The sequence below is a fragment of the Artibeus jamaicensis genome, unplaced genomic scaffold (assembly GCF_021234435.1).
Source record: "Artibeus jamaicensis isolate MK-2021 breed Jamaican fruit bat unplaced genomic scaffold, CSHL_Jam_final contig_465, whole genome shotgun sequence".
NCBI classification, from domain to species: domain Eukaryota; kingdom Metazoa; phylum Chordata; class Mammalia; order Chiroptera; family Phyllostomidae; genus Artibeus; species Artibeus jamaicensis.
This window is the reverse complement of record NW_026521843.1, coordinates 13,462,824-13,482,513: the sequence shown is the minus strand read 5'-3', so window position 1 is coordinate 13,482,513 and position 19,690 is coordinate 13,462,824. Positions and strand designations below refer to the sequence as shown.

Here is a 19,690-nt window from a genome sequence, read left to right as displayed (position 1 = left end):
GAGAACAGTTTGCAAGACACCAATGTAACCTGGCAGCCAAGGAGAGTGGACTGGAATGCACATGCATGAACAATGACGATGTCACTGTACTAGTCAGTGGGGGTAGTAGACGAAGTTGAGTGAGTATGTTTATTGTGTGGCTGTTGCATTCAAAGTGACTGAGTAGAACAACAGATCTGCCTCAAATGTGTGTTAAGCTTGATCCTCCATGGAAACTATTCGGATGACTCAGCAGGCTTTCAGGGATGATGCCATGAGTGCAGCACAAATAAAAGTGTGGCACAGGTGCTTCCAAGATGGTTGAGAATCAGTTGAAACTGATCCATGTTCTGGAAGGCCTGCAACAAGCTGATCACCTGAGAATGTCAAACGTGTATGGGCTGCAATCAACGAAGATTGGCAGCTGACAGTGTGGGAACTAGAAGCTCATCTGGGGATTCCAAAAACTACTGTGTCCAAGATTTTGACTTAGGATCTTGGCATGAAACATGTCGTGGCAAAATTTGTTCTGCAGCTTCTGCTACCAGAGCAGAAGGAAGGAACATGGTGCTGCAGTTGCTAATGACTTGATTCAAACTGCTACCATTGAACCAGATTTCCTCTAGGTCATAACTTTGAAAGGGTCTGAGCTGTCATTGACCTGTGTACGATGTTTCTTGTATCTTGTATCATCTTCAATCAGTGTCTCTGTTTTTCATGTTACGTGGCTGGATACTTTCTAGATGGACCTCGTATATCACCATTTTTTACATTGGTCAACTTTGTAATTTTAAATGATGTTTTTAAACCTCTATTTCTTTTAAGTTTCCTTGACTTTTGTATAAAATGAGGCAATTAGTACCTTCCTTCTATTTCCTCTGTCTCCTTGCACCTCCTAACTTGTGTCATCTGTGCCTTCACTTTTGTGTTGTCAAAACTGGTAGTGTTTCTGTTCTCTCTTACGTGGGGTTAAATCTAAAAGTTACAAACCAGATAACAGCATTTGCAGTTATTTACAGCATTTACAGTAACAAGGACTTACTGCAACGTCCAGTGGTGTGCTGTGATTCTGTATGCTCTTGTAGTTCAAGTTCATGAGCCCTGTGAACTCCGTCTGGGTTCTGTGGGAACTTCTTTCTCATACGGCACTGATTGCTCAAAACCATGCCTGTTGACTTTGCAATCGTACTGACTTTCTGACTTGTGTTTTCTTCCATTTCCCATTGCTTTTGTCTTCTTACTGGGGGGGAAATGCTTTTTTACCCATACTGAATTTTACCTGTTGTGTGTAATCCATTTGGGGGGTTAAATTTATTAGAATTCTCCCTTTTTGGTTTTAGTGTTTTTAATGTTTCTTTTTTTTTTTTTTTTCCTTAAAAAGAAAGTCCTTGTCACCCTGACAGGTGTGGCTCAGTTGATTGGGCTTTGTTCCATGAAGCTAACAGTCGCTGGTTCGATTCCTGGTCAGTGCACCTGCCTGGGCTGTGGGTTTGGTCCTGGTTGGGGTGCATATGAGAGGCAGCCAATCGATGTTGCTCTCTCGCATTGACGTTCCTCTCCCTCTCTTTCTCCCTCCCTTCCTCTCTCTCTAAAAAATAGATAAACGAATGAAATATTTTTAAAAGGTCCTTGTGTATCCCAACATTGTAGAGATTTTTTTCTCTCTTTCCTTTTTTCAAGTTTTGAGAATTCCCCTTTCACATATGTCTTTAATTCATCGGAAGTAGATTTTTGTGTATAGTGTGATACAGAATATGTAATTCTCTTTCTTTTTCCTTTGCTTTTGAATAATAACTTGTCTCAGAGCCATTTATTGGATAATTTATTATTTCTCCCCTGACCTACAATGCCCCTACTGTCACAAATGAAGTTTCTACATACACACAGTTTTGTGTCTGGGCTCTGTCTTCTGTCCCTTTGGTTAAATCGTTTATCCCTATACCAGTATCCTAATTACTGTAAGGGATTAAGTAATCTTTTTAGAAGAAATCTCATCTATTCTTTGCTCTTTCATATAAAGTTTAGAATCAGCTTATGGAGTTCCTCATTAATTGAGTTCCTCATTATTGAGTTCCTCATTATTGAGTTCAAAATTTTGTTGGATTTTTATCAGGTCTTCAACTGAATCTGAAGATCAAATTGGGGAGATTGACATCTTTACAGTATTAAATCTTTCATCCCAGGAATGTTTTATGTCTTTCCATTTATTTAAATATTACTCTTATGCCTTTCAATAAAGCTTTCTAATTTTCCCCAGAAGGGTTTTATGTAAGTAGATTAATTCTTATGTACTTTACATTTGTTGTTGCTGTTGCAAGTAGTACCTTTTTTCCTACAGTTTAAAAACATAGTTTACATGCAAAAAACCCACCCACTTTAAGTGTACAATTTGCTGAGTTTTGACAAATGTATGTCATTGTGCAAATAGTATCTTTTTTGAATTATGCACCATAACAGTTCATTGCTGGTGTGTGGAGATGCAAATTGGTTTGGTGTTTTAATCCACTGTATAGTCATCTTGCTATGTTAACATGCTCATTGATTCTGGAAATTTGTATTCGGGTTCTGAGGGATTTTCTGTAAATAATATAATATATTACCTGCACAGAGTGACAGCCTTGTCTCCTCTCTCCTACTCATTAAACTTTTAAGCATTAATCATACCTTTTTTTTCTTTTGGTCTTATAATACTGGCTAGAACCTCCTGTGCAATATTGAATAGAAGTGGTTTAACAGGCATTCTTGTGTTATCGCTAATCCCAAAGAGAATGCTTTCAGCATTCATTTACTATGTCATTTGATGCAGTCTTTGAATAAACTGTTTATCAGGTAGAAGAGGTTTTCTTTTATTACTAGTTTGCTAAGACTGCTTTCTTTTTGTCATGAATGGATGTCAAATTTACTTAAAGACTTTGTCTGCATTAATTGAGATGATCATATAAGTTTCTTTATTCTATTAATGTTGTGAATTACATTTTTAAAAACGATTCTGGAATAAATGTAAATTGACTCTCTTTTTAATACACTGTTAGGTTTCACTTGCTGATATTTCATTTAGCTTTTGCCTATGTTTATGAGTTAAATTGTTCTGTAATTTTTCCTTTTTTTCTCTTTAGGACAAAGTTTGCCTACTTTGCTTACTTCAAAAAGTTGAGCAACATTCTCTCTTTTTATACTTTTTGGAAGAGCTTGTTTAAGATTGGAATTATTTGCCCCTTAGCCTTCTTTGGGGGAAAGTTTTTAATGGTTAATTTCATTTTCAAAAAGGATTATAAGACTGTTTTTGTTTTTTATTTATTTTTTAGTCACTTTGGAACACTTTATATTTGTAGGACTTTGTCAGTTTCTTCTAAATTTTCAGTTCTTGGCACAAAGTTTGTAATATTTTATGTACACTATGTATGCTACTATCCCTTTTTTCATTCCTAGTTTCATGTATTTATGGATTTTCTCTCTTTTTTATTTGAAAATCTTGCCATAGGTTTGTATAGCCTATTGGATTTTCAGAGGACCAACTTTTGTTTTTTATAATTCTTTTATTGTATATAATTGTATTTTTAAATTTCAGTTCCACCCTTACCTTCATTATTTTTGTTATAGTTTCTTTTGCTACTCTAAGTTCTTGAAAGACATGATAGCTTACTCACTTCAAGTTTTCCCCTTAATATAAGCATTTAAAACCTATTAATTTCTCTAAGCACTGCCTGAGTGGTGTTCCGGGGCACATTATATAATTTTTTTGTTTAGTTCTAAGTTCTGTTCAGATTTCTTTGTTGAGATGTATACTTTCTTAATTTCCAAACATACGGGCATTTTCTAGTTCCTTTTTGTGATTAATTTTTAGTTTAATTCATTTTGGCCCACATTATTCAGTTCATTCAGATTTGTTGGTATGTATTTATTGTCTGACGTAGAATCCAGTTTCTGTCCTGGCCCTGGTAAATTTGGAGATAACGTGTGTCCTATGCTAGTTGGGTGCAGAATTCATAGTGACGGACTGACTGTGTGTCCATGGGGTCCGGTTTGTTAGTCATGTTGCTAAAAACTTCTGTATAGCCTTATTTACTTCTTCCAAATAATACACTTCCCTAGGAAATGGAAAATTTATTTTCATGTAGTGCCTCTCTTTATTCTATTTGTTCTCAAGTCTATTTTATCTGCCAGTAATGTCTTTTAATATCTTGTGCTAGGTATGTGCCAGATATTGCTTTCCCATTCTTTTATTTTCAGCCTTTCTGTGTCCTTGGGTTTTCAGTCTGTTTCTTATAAATTGCAAGCTGGATTTTTTTTCCTTTTAAAGAAACTTATTTTTCAATTACAGTTTATTATTGGAATAATTAACCTTTTGTCAAACTTGCTGCCAAACTTTTCTGAATTAGTAAATGTATCAACTGTTTTCTTGGTCAAGTTTTTAGTTTAAAGATCAAATTTGTTATTTTTTTTTCATCATGGTTTATGGCTCCCCTTTCATATTTAAGATAATGTTCTCACATCAACATTATAAAAATACCTCTGTCTATAAAAATTTTTCCATTTCTGAATTTCTTTTGTTATCAGATGAGTTAGAATTTAAGTTTATTTTTCTCAGTACGGATAGCCATTTGTTCCAACTCCATTATTTTCCTGATTATTTTGTTGCAGTTTTAATATGACTTCTTTTAGCAACTGATAATCACTTTGAAGCTCTGAGAATCGTATAAATTACATATTTGCCCTCTTTGCCCTCTATATGTAATTTTCTAAAAACATGTCTTTGCCTTCTGGTCTTTCTTTACCTTATGGGCAGGTTAAGAAAGGCTTTTGTGAAGAATCAATAACATTTACAGTGAAGCCTAAAAGATGAATAGGGATTAGGCCAGTGGGAGGCAGTGGGAGGAGCACTCCCAGCAGGGTGGGCGGGGCACTGGGACTGAGGGCCAGGCAAGTCTGCACAGGTTCACCAAGGCCTCCTGAGATTTTGGACGTTATCTCAAACTGAAGGGTTTGGCTAGGAGGGGACAGCGGTGAAAAAGAGGAGCCAGCTAGGATTCCTTTTTCCCTTGGTCAGGTGAGAGATGACGGTGGTTTGAACTGTCTCAGAGGTACCATACCCAGAAATTGCATACCCAGAAATAAGATTAAACCTCAGTAGAAATTTGGGTCAGGAATTGAAACTCCAAGTATACTGTAGTGTTAATTGCTCCCATTTCATTTTTGACATAGAGTAGAGATTTATTCAGAGCCTCACAAATTTGAGATTCCAGAGCTGTTGGTATTTATGGAGCATCCCTAGTGTTCCAAGCCCTTTGCTCACCTCCTGCTTAACCCTAAGCAACCTTTGCTGTGTAAGTATCGTTAACCTGTAACATGAGGAGACAGCATCAGTGGAACTGAGTGATGTTCCCAAGGTGACACAGCTACAGTGCAGTGAAGCTGGGACTAGAATCTAGGGCCCCAAACCCACGTTCTTTCCATTGCACCTCAGTTTCCTAACATGCTGACCCAGGAAAAATTGTTATTATAGAAACATATGATAATGGAACCCTTGTTTGAACCCCATGGTTGGTTTTAGAATCAAGAGAGAGCATTGAGAGACTGTAATTTGGATGGTTGAAAAATAGAAGAGCAGCAGTGTGAAATGATAGAAGAAAAACTAGATGAAAGATTCAGAGATATCAAAAAAAAAAAATCAAGAGACATCAGTTTGCTTTTCTGTAAAACTGATGGTAGTAAAACTTACCTTAGCCCTGGCCAGTGTGACCTGGTCGGAGTATTGTCCTGTCACCAGAGAGTTGTGGGTTTGATTCCTGGTCAGGGCACATGCCTGGGTTGTGGGTTTGGTCCGAGTCTGGGCTCTTACAATCCCTGATTCGGGCGAGGGCTGGGGGACAAACAATTGATGCTTCTCCATTTCTCTTCCTCTCTAAAAGGCAATAAAAAATGTCCTCGGTTGAGGACAAATAAATAAAACTTAGCTTAATTATCTCAGAATATTGTTTAAAGATAGTGTATCTGAAAGTGCTTTAAGAGGTTAGTATGCCATAAATACGGGCTATAAACTTCTAAAATCTTTTCTTCGGAATAAAGTAAATCCTAGCACAAAAAAGTGAACTCGGCAAAGGCTGGGAGTCCGTCTTGTTTGTACTGAGTTCCCAGTGCCTGGCCTGTTGCATGGTAGGCACTTAAAATACTTTGAGTGAATGAATGACACTAAACATGATTTATATAAACAGTCACACAGCCTTCCCACCCACCCTTTTATCTTCTCTTCAGAAAGTGATGTCATGTCCCTGCAGTACCTAAAGCCTCCACTAGAGGTCAGGCATAATTCCTTGACTGGTTTTTTCCCTGGTGAGTTGAGAATATTAAGTAAACAAGGTCAATCAAATAATTCTCAGACAAAACCAACTCGCCTGTCATCAACACTCTAGCAACTTTTCCTACTTCTGAGCCTCTGAGAGAAATCAGTTGTTTCTCTGTGTTAAAACATTTTTAGAAAACGTCCAGCTCTATGTCTCTGAGAGACTTTGTTTCTAATTTCAGTTTGCTGTCACTTAGGATGGAATTGTCTAACCACATTGTCCTTATATGTAATTGATTTAATTAGTGGTTAATTACCATTACATTTCAGTTTATGCTATTATTATCTTTGACTTGTTTGGGTTTTTTGGTAGTTTTGTATAGTATTTTTCCTTTTTTGTTTTTTAAATTATATTTTATTGATTACACTTTTACAGTGTTCCCAGTTCTTCCCCTTTCATCCCTCCTCCATCCTATACCTGCCAACCCTGCAGCATCCCCCCTCAGTTCATGGGGTGTACATATAAGTTCTTTTTTCTATAGTTTTCTTTTTCCTATACCATTTTTGACCTCTCTCGGTCTATTTACTACCCACTAATTATGCTTCTTCTTCCCTGAACCTTCCCCACCTATTCTCCTCCCCACTGAAAAACCTCCACGTAATGTCCATTTCTCTGATTCTGTTCCTGTTGTAGCTGTTTGCTTAGTTTTTATTTTCATTGTTTTTCTTTCTGTTATTTTTTTAGGTTCATTTGTTGATAGTTGTGAGTTTGTTGTCATTTTACTGTTCATATTTTTGATCTTCCTTTTCTTAGATAAGCCCATTTTTCTTAACATTTCATATAGTAAGGGCTTGGTGATGATGAACTCCTTGAACTTGACCTTATCTGGGAAGCACTTTATCTGCCCTTCCATTCTAAATGAAAGCTTTGCTGGATAGAGCAATCTTGGATGTAGGCCCTTGCCTTTCATGACTTTGAATACTTTTTCCAGCCCCTTCTTGCCTGTAAGGTCTCTTTTGAGAAATCAGCTGATAGCCTTATGGGAACTCCTTTGTAGGTAGCTGTCTCCTTCCCTCTTGCTGCTTTTAAGATTGTCTCTTTGTTTTTAATCTTGCTAGTGTAATTATGATGTGCCTTGGTGTGTTCCTTTTTGGGTCCAACTTCTTTGGGACTCTAAACTTCCTGGATTCCTGAAAGTCTATTTCCTTTGCCAGATTGGGGAAGTTCTCCTTCATTATTTTTCAAATAAGTTTTCAATTTCTTGCTGTTGTTCTTCTCCTCTTAACACCCCTATGATTCGGATTTTGGAACGTTTCAGGTTGTCCCAGGGACTCCTCAGCCTCTCTTCATTTTTTTGGATTCTTGGTTTTTCATTCTATTCCAGTTGGATGTTATTTCTTCCTTTTGTTGCAGATCGTTGCTTTGAGTCCTGGTTTCTTTCCTGTCACTGTTGGTTCCCTGAATATTTTACTTTATTCCATTTTGGGTATCCTTCATTTGTTCTTTCCTGTTTCGACCCAGCTCAATCAGTTGTGTGAGCATTTTGATTACCAGGGCTTTGAACTCTCCGTCAGATGGGTTGGCTGTGTCCTCCCTGCTCAGCTCTCTTTCTGAGGTTTGGCCCTGTGCTTTCATTTTGGCCCTATTTCGTTGCCATATAAGTTGTCAGGGGGCAGGGCAGCACTCCTGCTGTGCTGCGGGGCTGCCTGTGGGGGAGGGGCAGCGAGGGAGCAGTGCGGCTCGCCCGCTCGTCTCCAGCACCATTTTCAGTGAACTCTCACATGTGACCGGGAGTTTCTCCCATCGGGCAATGGCCATAGTCCACAGCCACCTCCGAGTCTCAGTTTCCCCTTGTCAGCCCCTCCCACACAGCCCGCAGCCATCCCTGCCTGCTCGGTCCGCCTCACCAGGGTTTCTCCCTGTCCACCACCTTGCCTGTCTGGTTGATTTCTTCTTTAACTCCATGGTTGCAGGAGTTCCATGCAGTTTGATTTTCTGGCACTTCTGGTTGTTTTTTGGTTTTAGATTGGTTGTTTTTCTCCTTTTGGTTGTACGAGGAAGCAAAGGGTTTGGAGGGTGGTGCCTGAGAAGAGAGAAACAGCCGTGAAGAAATGTGCACTCTAAACCAGCCTTCATCTGGGCTGGTCACCCCGCGGAGATCCAGGGGCGCCTGGGTCTTGGGCACAGCTCCGCAGCCCTTTTTCTGGGAACAGTCACCTCTTCGGAGACTTGGTTCTCCCTCAGCCCTCACCATGTTTTTCTTAGAGGATTGCCAGGCAGAGTACGGGGCCCTCCGTGCACCAGAGTGGGCAGATGGCTCAAGGCCGATCATCTTGAGACTTTTTCACACTGGAATGTGGAAGGGGTGTTCCCCTCCGGCGGCGAAGCTCCAGCGTGGTGGGCAGGAGCTGTTTCTTGTTTATGAACACACAACTGTGGGATCCACAGAGACTCTGACCCAAAACGAGACCTCAGCAAAGATCACAGCCAGTGTCCTAGTGCCATTCCAGGGTCCTGGCAGCCAGCTGCACCCTCACCCTTCATGAAGCTAAGTTGTGAATTTAATTACACTGAGTAAATTCCTCTTTTTTTTTTGCTTAGCTACTTCAAGTTGGACTTGAAGCTCATGCTTCTAACGTAGAACAGTGTTTCTCAGACTAGAAAATCTGTTCTTCCTTGGGAACTTGAATCTGAAAAGTTCATTTGGGTAATACAGAGATGCCTGGGTTAGGGTGGTGAGTCTGTGGATTTGATCCATTCAGTAGCTTTAGAACCAGGTAAAAGTGGACAGGTTCTGCCATGTCCTAGCTTTGTGACCTTCCGCATGTTAATTGCTCTCTTTGACCTTCCTGTCTTTATTTGGAAAATGGGAATGCCGTGGTGGGTAGTAGCAAGAATTCAGATGGTGTGTGTAGGGACCGAGGTCACTGCTGACGCGGTGCTCACACTCAACAAGCGTCAGTGCGTTGCCCCTTCCCTCCCGGCCTTCTTCCGCGTTCCAGAGTAAAGACGTACATGCAAAGTACACAGCAAATCTTGCACAAGGCATACCTTGGAGATCGGTGGGTTTGGTTCCGGACCCCTGCACTTACCATCACAGTAAAGTGAGTCGTAATCTTTTTGCTGGTGGAGGGCTTTTTCCTTCAGTTTGTAAAAAATGCAGTATTTGTGAAAGGCAGTAAAGCAAAGCATGATAAAACCAGGTGTGCCTGTAAGTGTTAGAGTCATAGGGCTTTTTCATATTCTTTTATTGCACTGGTCTTTGGCTCATTATTTGAAATAATGAAGTTGTAGCTTTTGTTGTGAAGGATTTTATACATTTTTGGTTGTAAATGATAATTGTTAAATCAGATTTGACCTAAAAAGTGTAATATGTTAAGCCAAAGTTTAAATGTCTGCTGTCGAGATGCCGATGATTCCAAGGACTAATTGGATTAAAAACTTCTTATGGGCAGGGACGGTCTTCAGGTTGTTTTTGTTTTTCTCAAAGCCCTAACAGTGCTAGGCACCAGTGAGCCATGGAGTCTGGGTGTGTGCTGGTTAGGCCCTCGTTTACCTAAATGGAGCTTGCAGCCATTAGAGGGGGTTTATGGAGATGCTTGGAGCCATTTCTCTGATAAGAGCGGTGAGAACGAGTGTAACTTTGGCAAATCTATGAAGAAGGACGTGGCAGGGTAGGCACCAAGTTGATTGGAAAGCAAGGCTTGGACGAAGCAAAAGAACAGCTTGTTTGAAAGATGTGGGAGATCTAATAGTTTGACAGGTAAAAGAATGAAGTTGTCTCTACAGCGTGGGTTTTGAATTTGTCTTAAAGTCTGGTGAAATCTGCGAATGACCGTAGAGACGGGGAAGTGTGATCAAAGTAAGTAGGGAAGATGGTTCAGAAGCAACACAGGAGTCGGGATTGCAGGCAGAAGAGCCGGCTGCAAAAATCTTGATAACTGATTAAATGCATTTAACGGAAATAGTTAAGTACCCCATATGGGAAGCACTGTTGTGGGAAATACAAAAACTAATCAAGTAAATGAAAGCATGGGGCATAATAAAATACTGGTTTGTTTTTTTTTTTCACACTAACAGTAATAAACAGACCAAGACATCTGGTAAGGAGTCCCCAGGTGCCTGATTGGCAGAGAGCTGTCGAGGTTAAAGAGAATTGCAGGACTGTAACGTTAACCTCGCAGCTAAAAGATATTCTGGGGGAAAGAGCGAGATAATGAGCAAGCGCTTTTGAAAGTACAGGGCAGGAGTGTCTGCCCGTCTGAACGACTTTCTGCAGAAGAGGCCTGTGGGAGAGGGACAGTGCCCTCAGGTGCCCGGGGCCTCGCTTGTCCTCTCTGGCGTCAGAGTTGGCTTTGTTCACGTACCCCTTTATTCACTCGCAGTTTTTAAGTAGCAATGTTGCTGAAACAGCAACGTTGTACTTTCACATTCTTGGTTGACCAGAGCTCTCCCCGGCCCTTGCTCACCCCTGGATCGAAGTCAACTCAGAAGCCAAGACCAGGGCATCCCCGCAGTGTGGGTCCCGAGCCCGCCCAGGGTCAGAGTTTCTCTTTCATCAATAGTCTGGCTGATGAAATAGGTAATTTACTCATTGAAAGTATATGTTTTGTCAGGCTGAGATGAGGAGTCCAAAAGATCTTTAGAATGAAGATTAGATTTTAAAGTCATTCTAATAAATCAGAGAGTTGCCTTGAAGGAACCAGTCATCCCAGGTTAACCTACTTTTCCGTGGGCAGCCGAGAGGTGGTTTGAGAGTGGGATTTCCACAAGCAAATTGTTCAGACAGGCATTTATTATAGTAGAGTTCTAATGCTGTAACAGGGAAAGAATGAACCACACAAAAACTATACTCTGGGGCTTTTGTTGTTTTCCCTTCCTAGAGACAGCTTTACAAGAACTGTGATCTGATATCATGCTATTGGTAGTAATTTATAGACTAAACAAACTAAAGTGAGTTTTTCTAGAAGGGCCGCAGGTAGTTCGCCGCACACCAGCGATCCGGAGCGCAGGCCCCAGGGCCACCTGCCTCAGTTCAGATCCTCCTTCCGCCGGGATTTGGTCATGACCTCGGGTGTTGTAGATTACTTCTCTCCTCGCCTCAGTGTCTCCATCTGTTAGAATAAAGATAATCACAGCATCTGCCTTACTGGTGGCTACGAGGTTCGAGTGGACAAATCCACGGAAGTACTCGAACTGAGTGTGGTGCATGTTAAGCCCTTGTGAGCATTGCTGCTGCTGCTGTTAGACACTCGCCACTCTTGACTCCATTACTAAGTTATAGGTGAGACTTCGCCACGGCTGCAGACACTGTAAACACACCTACCCCACATACCAACTAATACTGTCACTATTTCACTGTCTGAGAATAGTCTCACTGACACTAGATGTAACAAAGATCACTTCTTACACCCTCCGCACATCTAAGCATTAAACTGCATGGGGCAAACTCACAACCAACAAATATTTCCTGAAAGCCTACTCCGCACGCAGGCGCTCCAAATACAGTGATAAACCAATCACAGACTTCTTAGTCTGGTCATGGACATAACGCAGATCGATTCAACATGTTCACTTTCTTGTCGGAGGAGGTGATGTAGGGATGTTGGGGGTTGTGGAACTTCGCACCGACTCAAACCATGGAACAGGTGTTTCTTCTAGTGACACTCAGAGTTGCCTCTGGGTTTGTAAAACACTTTCCTCTACAGTTTGCTTTGTTAATAACAACAAAAATACTGGAGACTCACTTCAGAAAGCTGACTCAGTGGTCTTACAGGTTATATTTTTGTTTTAACATTTTCCTACTTTACATTAAACATCTACATTAAACATTTTTTTCTTTGGAAAAGAAAAAATTTTACATTAAACATCTTTTTTCTTTGGAAATCAGGACAAATCAGACTAGAAGAATTGGAGAAGTACATAAAAGTATAAATAGGCAGGGAAAAAGTTACCCGTAATTCTGCTTTTCTTAACAGTATATTTCCTTCAGACATTTTGTTTTATTATGTTTAGATGAGACCATGCTGTGTGTATGTATAAGTAATTTTATCTTGTTTTATAGGGTTATTGCTCGGGTAAAGGAATGTATTTAAAGCTCTAAAGATAATATTTGATAGACTTATATAAATCTTTAATAATTGTTAGCTATCGTAGTTTTCTTGCCCTTCTTTTTTGCCTCTTACAAGCTAAGCACTTTTCCATGTAATTAGAAAGTCTTCATAAGCATTATTTTTAATGACAGCACAATGTCCTATAATTGGGGATGTGCTGCTGTTTACTTTTCCTCGGTCTTATATTTGAACATTTAGATTCTACAATATTTGTCCTACTCTAACTATTTCCCTAAATTTTAAAAGTGTAGACCGTCTTTGCATTTCTGATTAACTCCTTGGAATAGATTTCTAGAAAGGGAATTATTGAGTCAAAGTGAACATTTTTCAAGATCTTTAATAGACATATTGCCAGATTGCTTTCTAGAAATTTTTGCTTAACTTGTTACTTTTACTCTTTCCTGAGAGCGAGTTAGTGGCTTGTCTCAGAACATCCCCTCCACCCCTGGCCAGTGTGGCTCAGTTGGTTGGAGCATCATCCTTTACACCAAAAGGCCTAAGGGTCAATGTCCTCTCAGGGCACGTAGCTAAGTTGTAGGTTCAATCCCTGGTTGGGGCACATACAGAAGGCAACCAGTCGATGTGTTTCCCTTTCTCTCTCTCTCTCTTTTCTTCCTCTTCCTCTGTCTCTAGATGTTCTCTCCCCCCCCCCCTTCTTCTCTCTCTGGAATCAATGGGTATGTCCTTGGGTGATGATTTAAAAAAGAAGAAAAGAAAATCCCCCCCAGCCTGAAGGATTACCTTTTTTCATTTTTTTTAAAGATTTTTATTTTCAGAGAGAAGAGAAGGAGGAAGAAAGAAAGGGAGAGAAACACTGACGTGATAGAGAAACATCAATCAGTTGCCTCTCACACGTGCCCCTAATGGGAACTGAACCCGCAACCCAGGCATGTGCCCGACCAGGAGTTAAACCAGCGACCTTTTGCTTTGTGGGACAACACCCACCCAACTGAGCCACACTGGCCAGAGCAAGGATTACCTTTAAAAAAATTATGTTTTAAAGGGAAAGTGGTCTGTAATTTTAACAAATTTCTTTGCTTTTTTTTTTTTTTTACAATGAAGACACTTTAATGTTATTATTTGTATTTGTTTTTAGGTTTTATTTATTTATCTTTAGAGGGGAAGGGAAGGAGAGAGGGAGAGAAATATCAATGTGTGGTTGCCTCTCATGCATCCCTTACTGGGAACTGACCTGAAACCCAGGTATGTGCCCTGACTGGGAATCGAACCGTGATCCTTTGGTTCGCAGTCCAATGCTCAATCCGCTGAGCTACACCAGCCAGGGCTTATTTGTATTTTTTTAAAGGTGTTATTTTCACTTTGCTCATTTATCTAACTGAAGTCTTAATAATTGTCTTAATGAATTTGTGTAAAGACTGTTAATTGTTATGTTCTCATATTTATTGAAATAAATCCCCCAGTTTTGTTTTCTTTCTACCTGATTTTAATATTTCAAGTTAGTCTTGTCCTTTGCCATTTTTCAATGGCTTTTGAGCTTAGACCATCCTCTCTGCCTGTAGATCCATATTTTTTGTCCTGATTTGTGTCAGCACTTACATTTGGCTCCTTAACACCCTGGCAGTGTATTTGCCTCTGTGGGGTGAGGGCATCTTCCTCTGCTGAGGTGCAGACACCCGACACCTGGTGACACGTTCGGGTTTTCAGTAGGTTCTGCACGTTAGAGGCTCAGCCAAACTGGTCTGATGAGTTGCGTCAATTCTGCTGCTTTGCAAGTTGCCGCCTGCACACCTGGAAGCATTGTTCTCGGCGCTCTCTGCCTTACCGGAGCTGGGGAGGCTTTTTTTAAGAAGTCATTTTTGGTGCATTACATCCCCCCCTTTTTAAAAAAAATTCTCACCCAAGGACGTGTTTGTTGATTTTAGAGAGAGAAAGAGAGAGAAGCATTGATGAGAGAGAAACATTGATTGGCTGCTTCCCATACGTGCCCCAACCAGGGATCGAACCCACAAGCTTTTGATTTGTGGGACCACACTCAGCCAGCTGGGCCCCCTGCCGGGGCGTGTGCTGTGTCTCCTGACTACATCTGAGCCATCGGCTTTCACAGTGAATGGTGGGCCTAGTGGTAACATTAAAGATGCCCTTTATGTCTTCTTCTTTTCTGTTTTTCGTTTGTTTGGCTTTAAAACAACAGCAAGTCATTGTTTCACAGTTCTGAAGGCCTGAGGTCACCCTGCTGGCAGGGTCGGCCACTGCTGGAGGCTCTGAGGGAGAATCTGCTCCCCCCACCCCCATCTGAGCGTCTGGTGGTTGTCAGCCGTCTTTGTGCTCCTTGGCCTGTGGTGGCATCACTTCAGTCTTCGCCTCCTTCATCTTCTATTGCTGCCTTTATTCCGTGCGTGACCCTGGGTCTCTCGTTCTAAGGACACCAGTCAGTGAATCAGAGCCTGCACACTCCAGTACGACTGCATATCGACTCAGTACATCTGGAAAGTTCTCTTTCCAGATGGGGTCCCATTCCGATGCTGCTGGTGCCCGTGGATTTGGGAGGAATGCTGTTCAACCCGGTACGGGGAGGAATCAAAGTCCGACTCTTTATTACGCAGATCCTCTGTTTTCTGTCTCGCCTCCTGATCTCAGACGTACCTGTGCATTTGGTTCCTGAGTCCTTCGGGGCCTGGTTCTGCTTGCTCTGGTCTCTCCAGTCCTGCAGGCGCAGCTTCCACTTTCTCTGTTCTGCTCAGTGAGGGACCTTTCATGGCAGCTATACGGTCATCGTGGGCACGATCTGGGGCCAGATCATCCGGGTTTAAATCCTGGTTCTGCGGCTGTGTTACCTCACACAAGTGACTTAACCTCTCTGTGCCTCGGTCTGCTTATTTGTAAAAGGGGGTTGATAAGAAGAGTACCTACCGCATGCAGTTATTTTGAGGAGTAGGGGGAATGCTTAGGATGGCGTCTGGGATGAAGACTTTGTGGCGACTCTTGGCTCCTTCACGTCGAGGTTCGGACGTGTCGTGGCAGTTTCTCCTCTGGTTGCCTTTGTCCCTGTGTGTTTTCAGAGGCCTCGTTCACCTTGGACTGCAAACTTCCCCATTTTCTTCTCAAACTTTGCTAGAAGTTCAGAAGGGGTGTGACATTTGGGGCAGTTATGACTAGTGTATGGCTTACATTGCTGTCCGGTTTGAACATTAGGAAAAGGGGCTTTGACATGTGTGTTAGACCATAATATTCGAGCATGATGTTTGCCAAGAGTTAGAGATGATTATGAGAGACTTTTGTGGTATCAGATCAAACAAAATGCGACAGATCAGGAAATTTTATCACACAGATCCATGTATAAGAGTTTTTAAATGTTTTGTCATTTTTCCTCTGAGAGTGTCAGGAAGAAATTGAAGCAATGTCTTCAGTTCTTCAGTACTGATAGACACTAGGCAACCGCATTAGGTTTATTTTTCGGTTCATAAGGTTTTTAACTGTCATTTTGCAGTGAAGATTTTTAAAGTTTACTCAGAGAACTTAAAGTGTGAGAGGCATTGGTCAAAGAAACACAAATCTTATAAAGCCGGATTCCAAAGAAAGAAACAAGGCTTTAATACAAGGCCTAAGATACACAAAATCCAGGAGCTCCTATAATTTTAGTCAATAGCCAGCACACTGGTCCTCTTACCCCCTGGTTGTTTTTTTTTTTTTTTTTTTTTCTGTTTGGCATAGAGGTGCCCGGGGGAAAAAGAGTGTAATCCACAAAAGAACACCAGGTGCTCTGGGCAAGACCATTTGGTTCTTGGGCAGATGTGATTCAAACTCCTTGTAGTGGTCAGAGAGGGTACTTTCTCCTCGGATACTTGCTCATGACTCTGAAAGGCTGATTGTTCATGTCTGTCTCTGTTATGTGGCGGACATATTTCCAACTTGATGGTATTCCAGGATGGAAAACCCCCTGTAGAAGCCGTTTGTCAGCGTCTCCAGGACCTCCACGGCACTGTGGCTGGTTCCATCCCTCTCTGCCCGGTCCAGCCAGGTCACATTGGACTTAAGGTACCAGCCCTTGGTGATGCACGTGGCCACGTCCTCATCATCAGGCCTGTGAAGCTGTACCTGGGGCCTTTCTGAGTCTTCTGCTATTAACTAAATTGTACTTTCGCATCTTCCACGTGGTGTGATGGCTGAGCACTCACAGTTTCATCCATGAAGTTCACATTTCTTAGTAAAAGTGAGGCCGTCCCCTCAGAAATTTCAGCCCGATCCTCAGAGCTTCTTCCCTCCTACGGGCAGTTCTGGTTCTCTAGTTGCTCTCATATTCCTCTTGGATGTCTTCTCATCCCCGAGAAAACAAGGTTTTCCGTGCCCTCCACAAAGGAGAGACGGCAGATGGGGGCAGTGAACACCCAGTGAAAGGGCAGCCTGGGACTCTTCCCTGGACCCGCGCCACGGCCAAGCAGCAGCGTGTTGGCAGTGGGCAGAAAGAAAGACCTTCTGTGTTACAGCTGGTCCCTCTGATCAGCCAGGTGAGAAGCAGGTGGGGCGGAGTCAGGCAGGTCTTCAAAGGGACCCTTGTGTGGCCATCTCCAGGGTCTTCTTGGTGATTCTGTTGTTACCAGACTGTTGCAGCCAAAGTGCAGTGCTCCGTGAAACTTAGTATTTCTAATGGCTGTAGTTTTTGGCCAAAAAACCTTGTTTGCAAGGAAACCTAGACAGAGTAGCAAGGTGGCCCTGGACTTGGGGGGCGGGTTACCAGATGAGGACCATGTAAAGCATGGCAGGGTTCAGAGAGCAGTGACCTGTGTTAGTTTTGAAAGCAGTGTGAACGTGTCCTTATCTTGCTGTGGAAGAGGGTTGCTAATAATAATGTGTTAGGGAAGCAAAGTCCATGCTATTTCCAGGACCAGAATGTTTGTGGGGCCTTCGAGGGCGAAAAGCTGTGAGGCTAGATTTGCTTCTTTCATAGGAATTGTCTCCTTGTCTGGTTTGGACAATTGATTTAAAAGAACATCTGGCAAAAGTGTAAATTTAGGACTAAAATCAACCCAGTTTTTGAGTTGATGTTCACTTTCATTATTAATCAGCCTTAAACAATTGATTATTATTCAACAAAGCCAGGAGTGTTAGTAGACTTGCAAGTTTAGGGACAAAACCGGGGATGTGTTTGGAAGACAGGCAGTAGGATAAATAATGTGGATTTGAGGTCTGGCGGTAAAGGCAAGGCAGGCCTCAGTCCTGAACGCCTGGCTTTGGGACCCACCTGCAAAGGGAGGCTCTGTGACCGCAAGCACAGTGCTGCGGCTTCACGACCAGCAGACCTCAGTGTGTTCCCCGCAAATTACTTGCTGTCTTCGGTCCTCTCCATTAAATGAAGAAATGAAGTCGGCTACCCAGAAATGAAGTCGGCTTTAAAACAGAGTGCCTAGATAGACAGGTGTAGACGTACACAGGTAGGTTGATCCATTCATCCCTCTTACCCTTTCATCTTGGTTCCTTGGCTCTACCTGAAAAACTTCCCTTGAGACTTTATTAGAGTGCACTACGAAATCTGTAAAACAATGAAGGTTTCGGTCCTGTAATATACCAAGACCTGCCAAGTGTAACCTCTACAAAACATTTTATGTAATTAACTCTTACAGACCAGGAGAGTCCGGGAGATAGTTCTCAGAACACCTGAATATGAGAGAAGGACTCTTCTGCTTTACTTTCCTGAATTTGATGGACAGATTTCTCTGGAAAGTACTTGTTCCCTTTAGGAGAGGAAGTACGAGATTTCCCAGGAGAAAGTGGCAGTGGTCACGTGATCATGGTGGGGAGGGTGGGGCTGACGCTGCCTCAAAGGCCAACTCATAGATTCCTTTTGGTAAGTTTGGATTCATTCATTCATTCATTCCAGACACAAGAGGGAGAAATAGGCCTTGAGTCCAGAAAACCAGCAGTTAAAGACAAGTTATCAAAAAACACTTTCAAATTTAAATTTGAATTAGGCTGGAAAACGAAGCATTGTAACTGGAGTATAGGTATAAAATGTGATTCATTGTTCCCCAGCCAGGCATTAAGAGTCTAGTAAAGGATTAATGAAGGAATTTAGTATTTAACAGTTTAATTGTTTTGGTAAAAAGCATATAAGCTAAGTCTGAGGGACGGCTGCGAGCTCCAGCCGTCTCAGGTGCCCTGGTGACCTACATGATGCAGCACAAAGGCCACACTCCCAGGAGACCCGTAAACACTAACAGGCAGAGGGCCAATGAAGTGGCGGCGCTCGGATGTCGTGCGGCCCTGCGTTCCGTCCCGCATTAGCCTGTGTGTGACGGCCTAACACTCGCATCTGGCTTCGCTGGGGGAGCCCTTCCTGGGGAACTTACCTTAGGTGGGAAGTGTCGCTGGGTTTTTCCCTGCCCTCTCCCCCCATGGGTCCCACTGTGCTTCTCAGGAATGATGGCTGGTTCTTTTGCCTTATCATTCTTCATTTGCTTTCCCCTAGTCACGTTGGTGATTGTTAATGTAATGTAAATGTCTTTCTTCTTTTCAGTCCTCCTCGCCCTCTGGCCAACATGAATGACACCGTGGTGAGCCACATGTCCTCCGGAGCGCCCACTCCTACCAAGAGGTACGTGTCATGGCTCGCGCCCCTGTTGCCATGCAGATTTGGGGACAGGCGTCTGGCTGGGAAGCAGAGCATTCCACAGGGCGGAAAGGACTGGCTTGCTTTCTCCTCCTTTGACTCTCTTTTAATATTATTTTCTACTTTTTGCTTATTTATTTTCCTGCTTACCCCTAAATATACCCGCTGAAGGAGTCTGTTTTGAGTGGTGCCTTGAGGTGGAAACTCCGCATTTGTGACAGGCAGCGAACACAATGTCAAAACAGATGAGGCATGTTTGAGATCTTTTTTGAACATTAAAAACATTTTGATAATCATGAATTTCAACACTCTTTCACTGGGGTTCTTTGAGTGTCAAAGGTGGATCCTGTGTCCTGATGAGACTATGTAAAGTAACTCTTCACGTTCTCCTGGGTCGTTCTGTAGATGATTCACAAACATTGAAGCTGAAAGGCACAGGTCCCTCTCCTAGCTGTACAAGTAGTTTCCTTTATGGGCCTTCGAGGAACTAGAACTGTGTGTCTCCTTTCTCTTTAATTAATTTACTTTGCTCCAAAATTCTCATGGGCAGAACTTAAAAGAACTATATTACAGGGTTCGCTTTTGATTGGATTTAAGCTGTTCCCTGACCAGAGCAATGCAGAAACTTTCTCAGGGGCACAGCCATTAAAGAATTCTTTCTCATACTCATCACTCAGAAAGGAAATGACAACAAAAGCATTTCAACCCACTCCCCAGGTCCTTCCCGCAGGAAGTCACTTTGTGCCACAAGG

General features: G+C 42.1%; 1 protein-coding gene across 7 annotated transcripts in view; it reads left to right on the top strand.

Moving 5' to 3' along the window:
• The window catches only part of DTNB (dystrobrevin beta), a 173,683-nt gene that overhangs the window by 98,524 nt on the left and 55,469 nt on the right, over window positions 1-19,690 (top strand). For all 7 annotated transcript variants that reach the window (XM_053666874.1, XM_053666871.1, XM_053666872.1 and 4 more), the window contains one exon: window positions 18,846-18,923. In XM_053666874.1, the coding sequence (XP_053522849.1) occupies window positions 18,846-18,923 (78 nt within the window). The remainder of the gene's footprint in view (window positions 1-18,845; window positions 18,924-19,690) is intronic.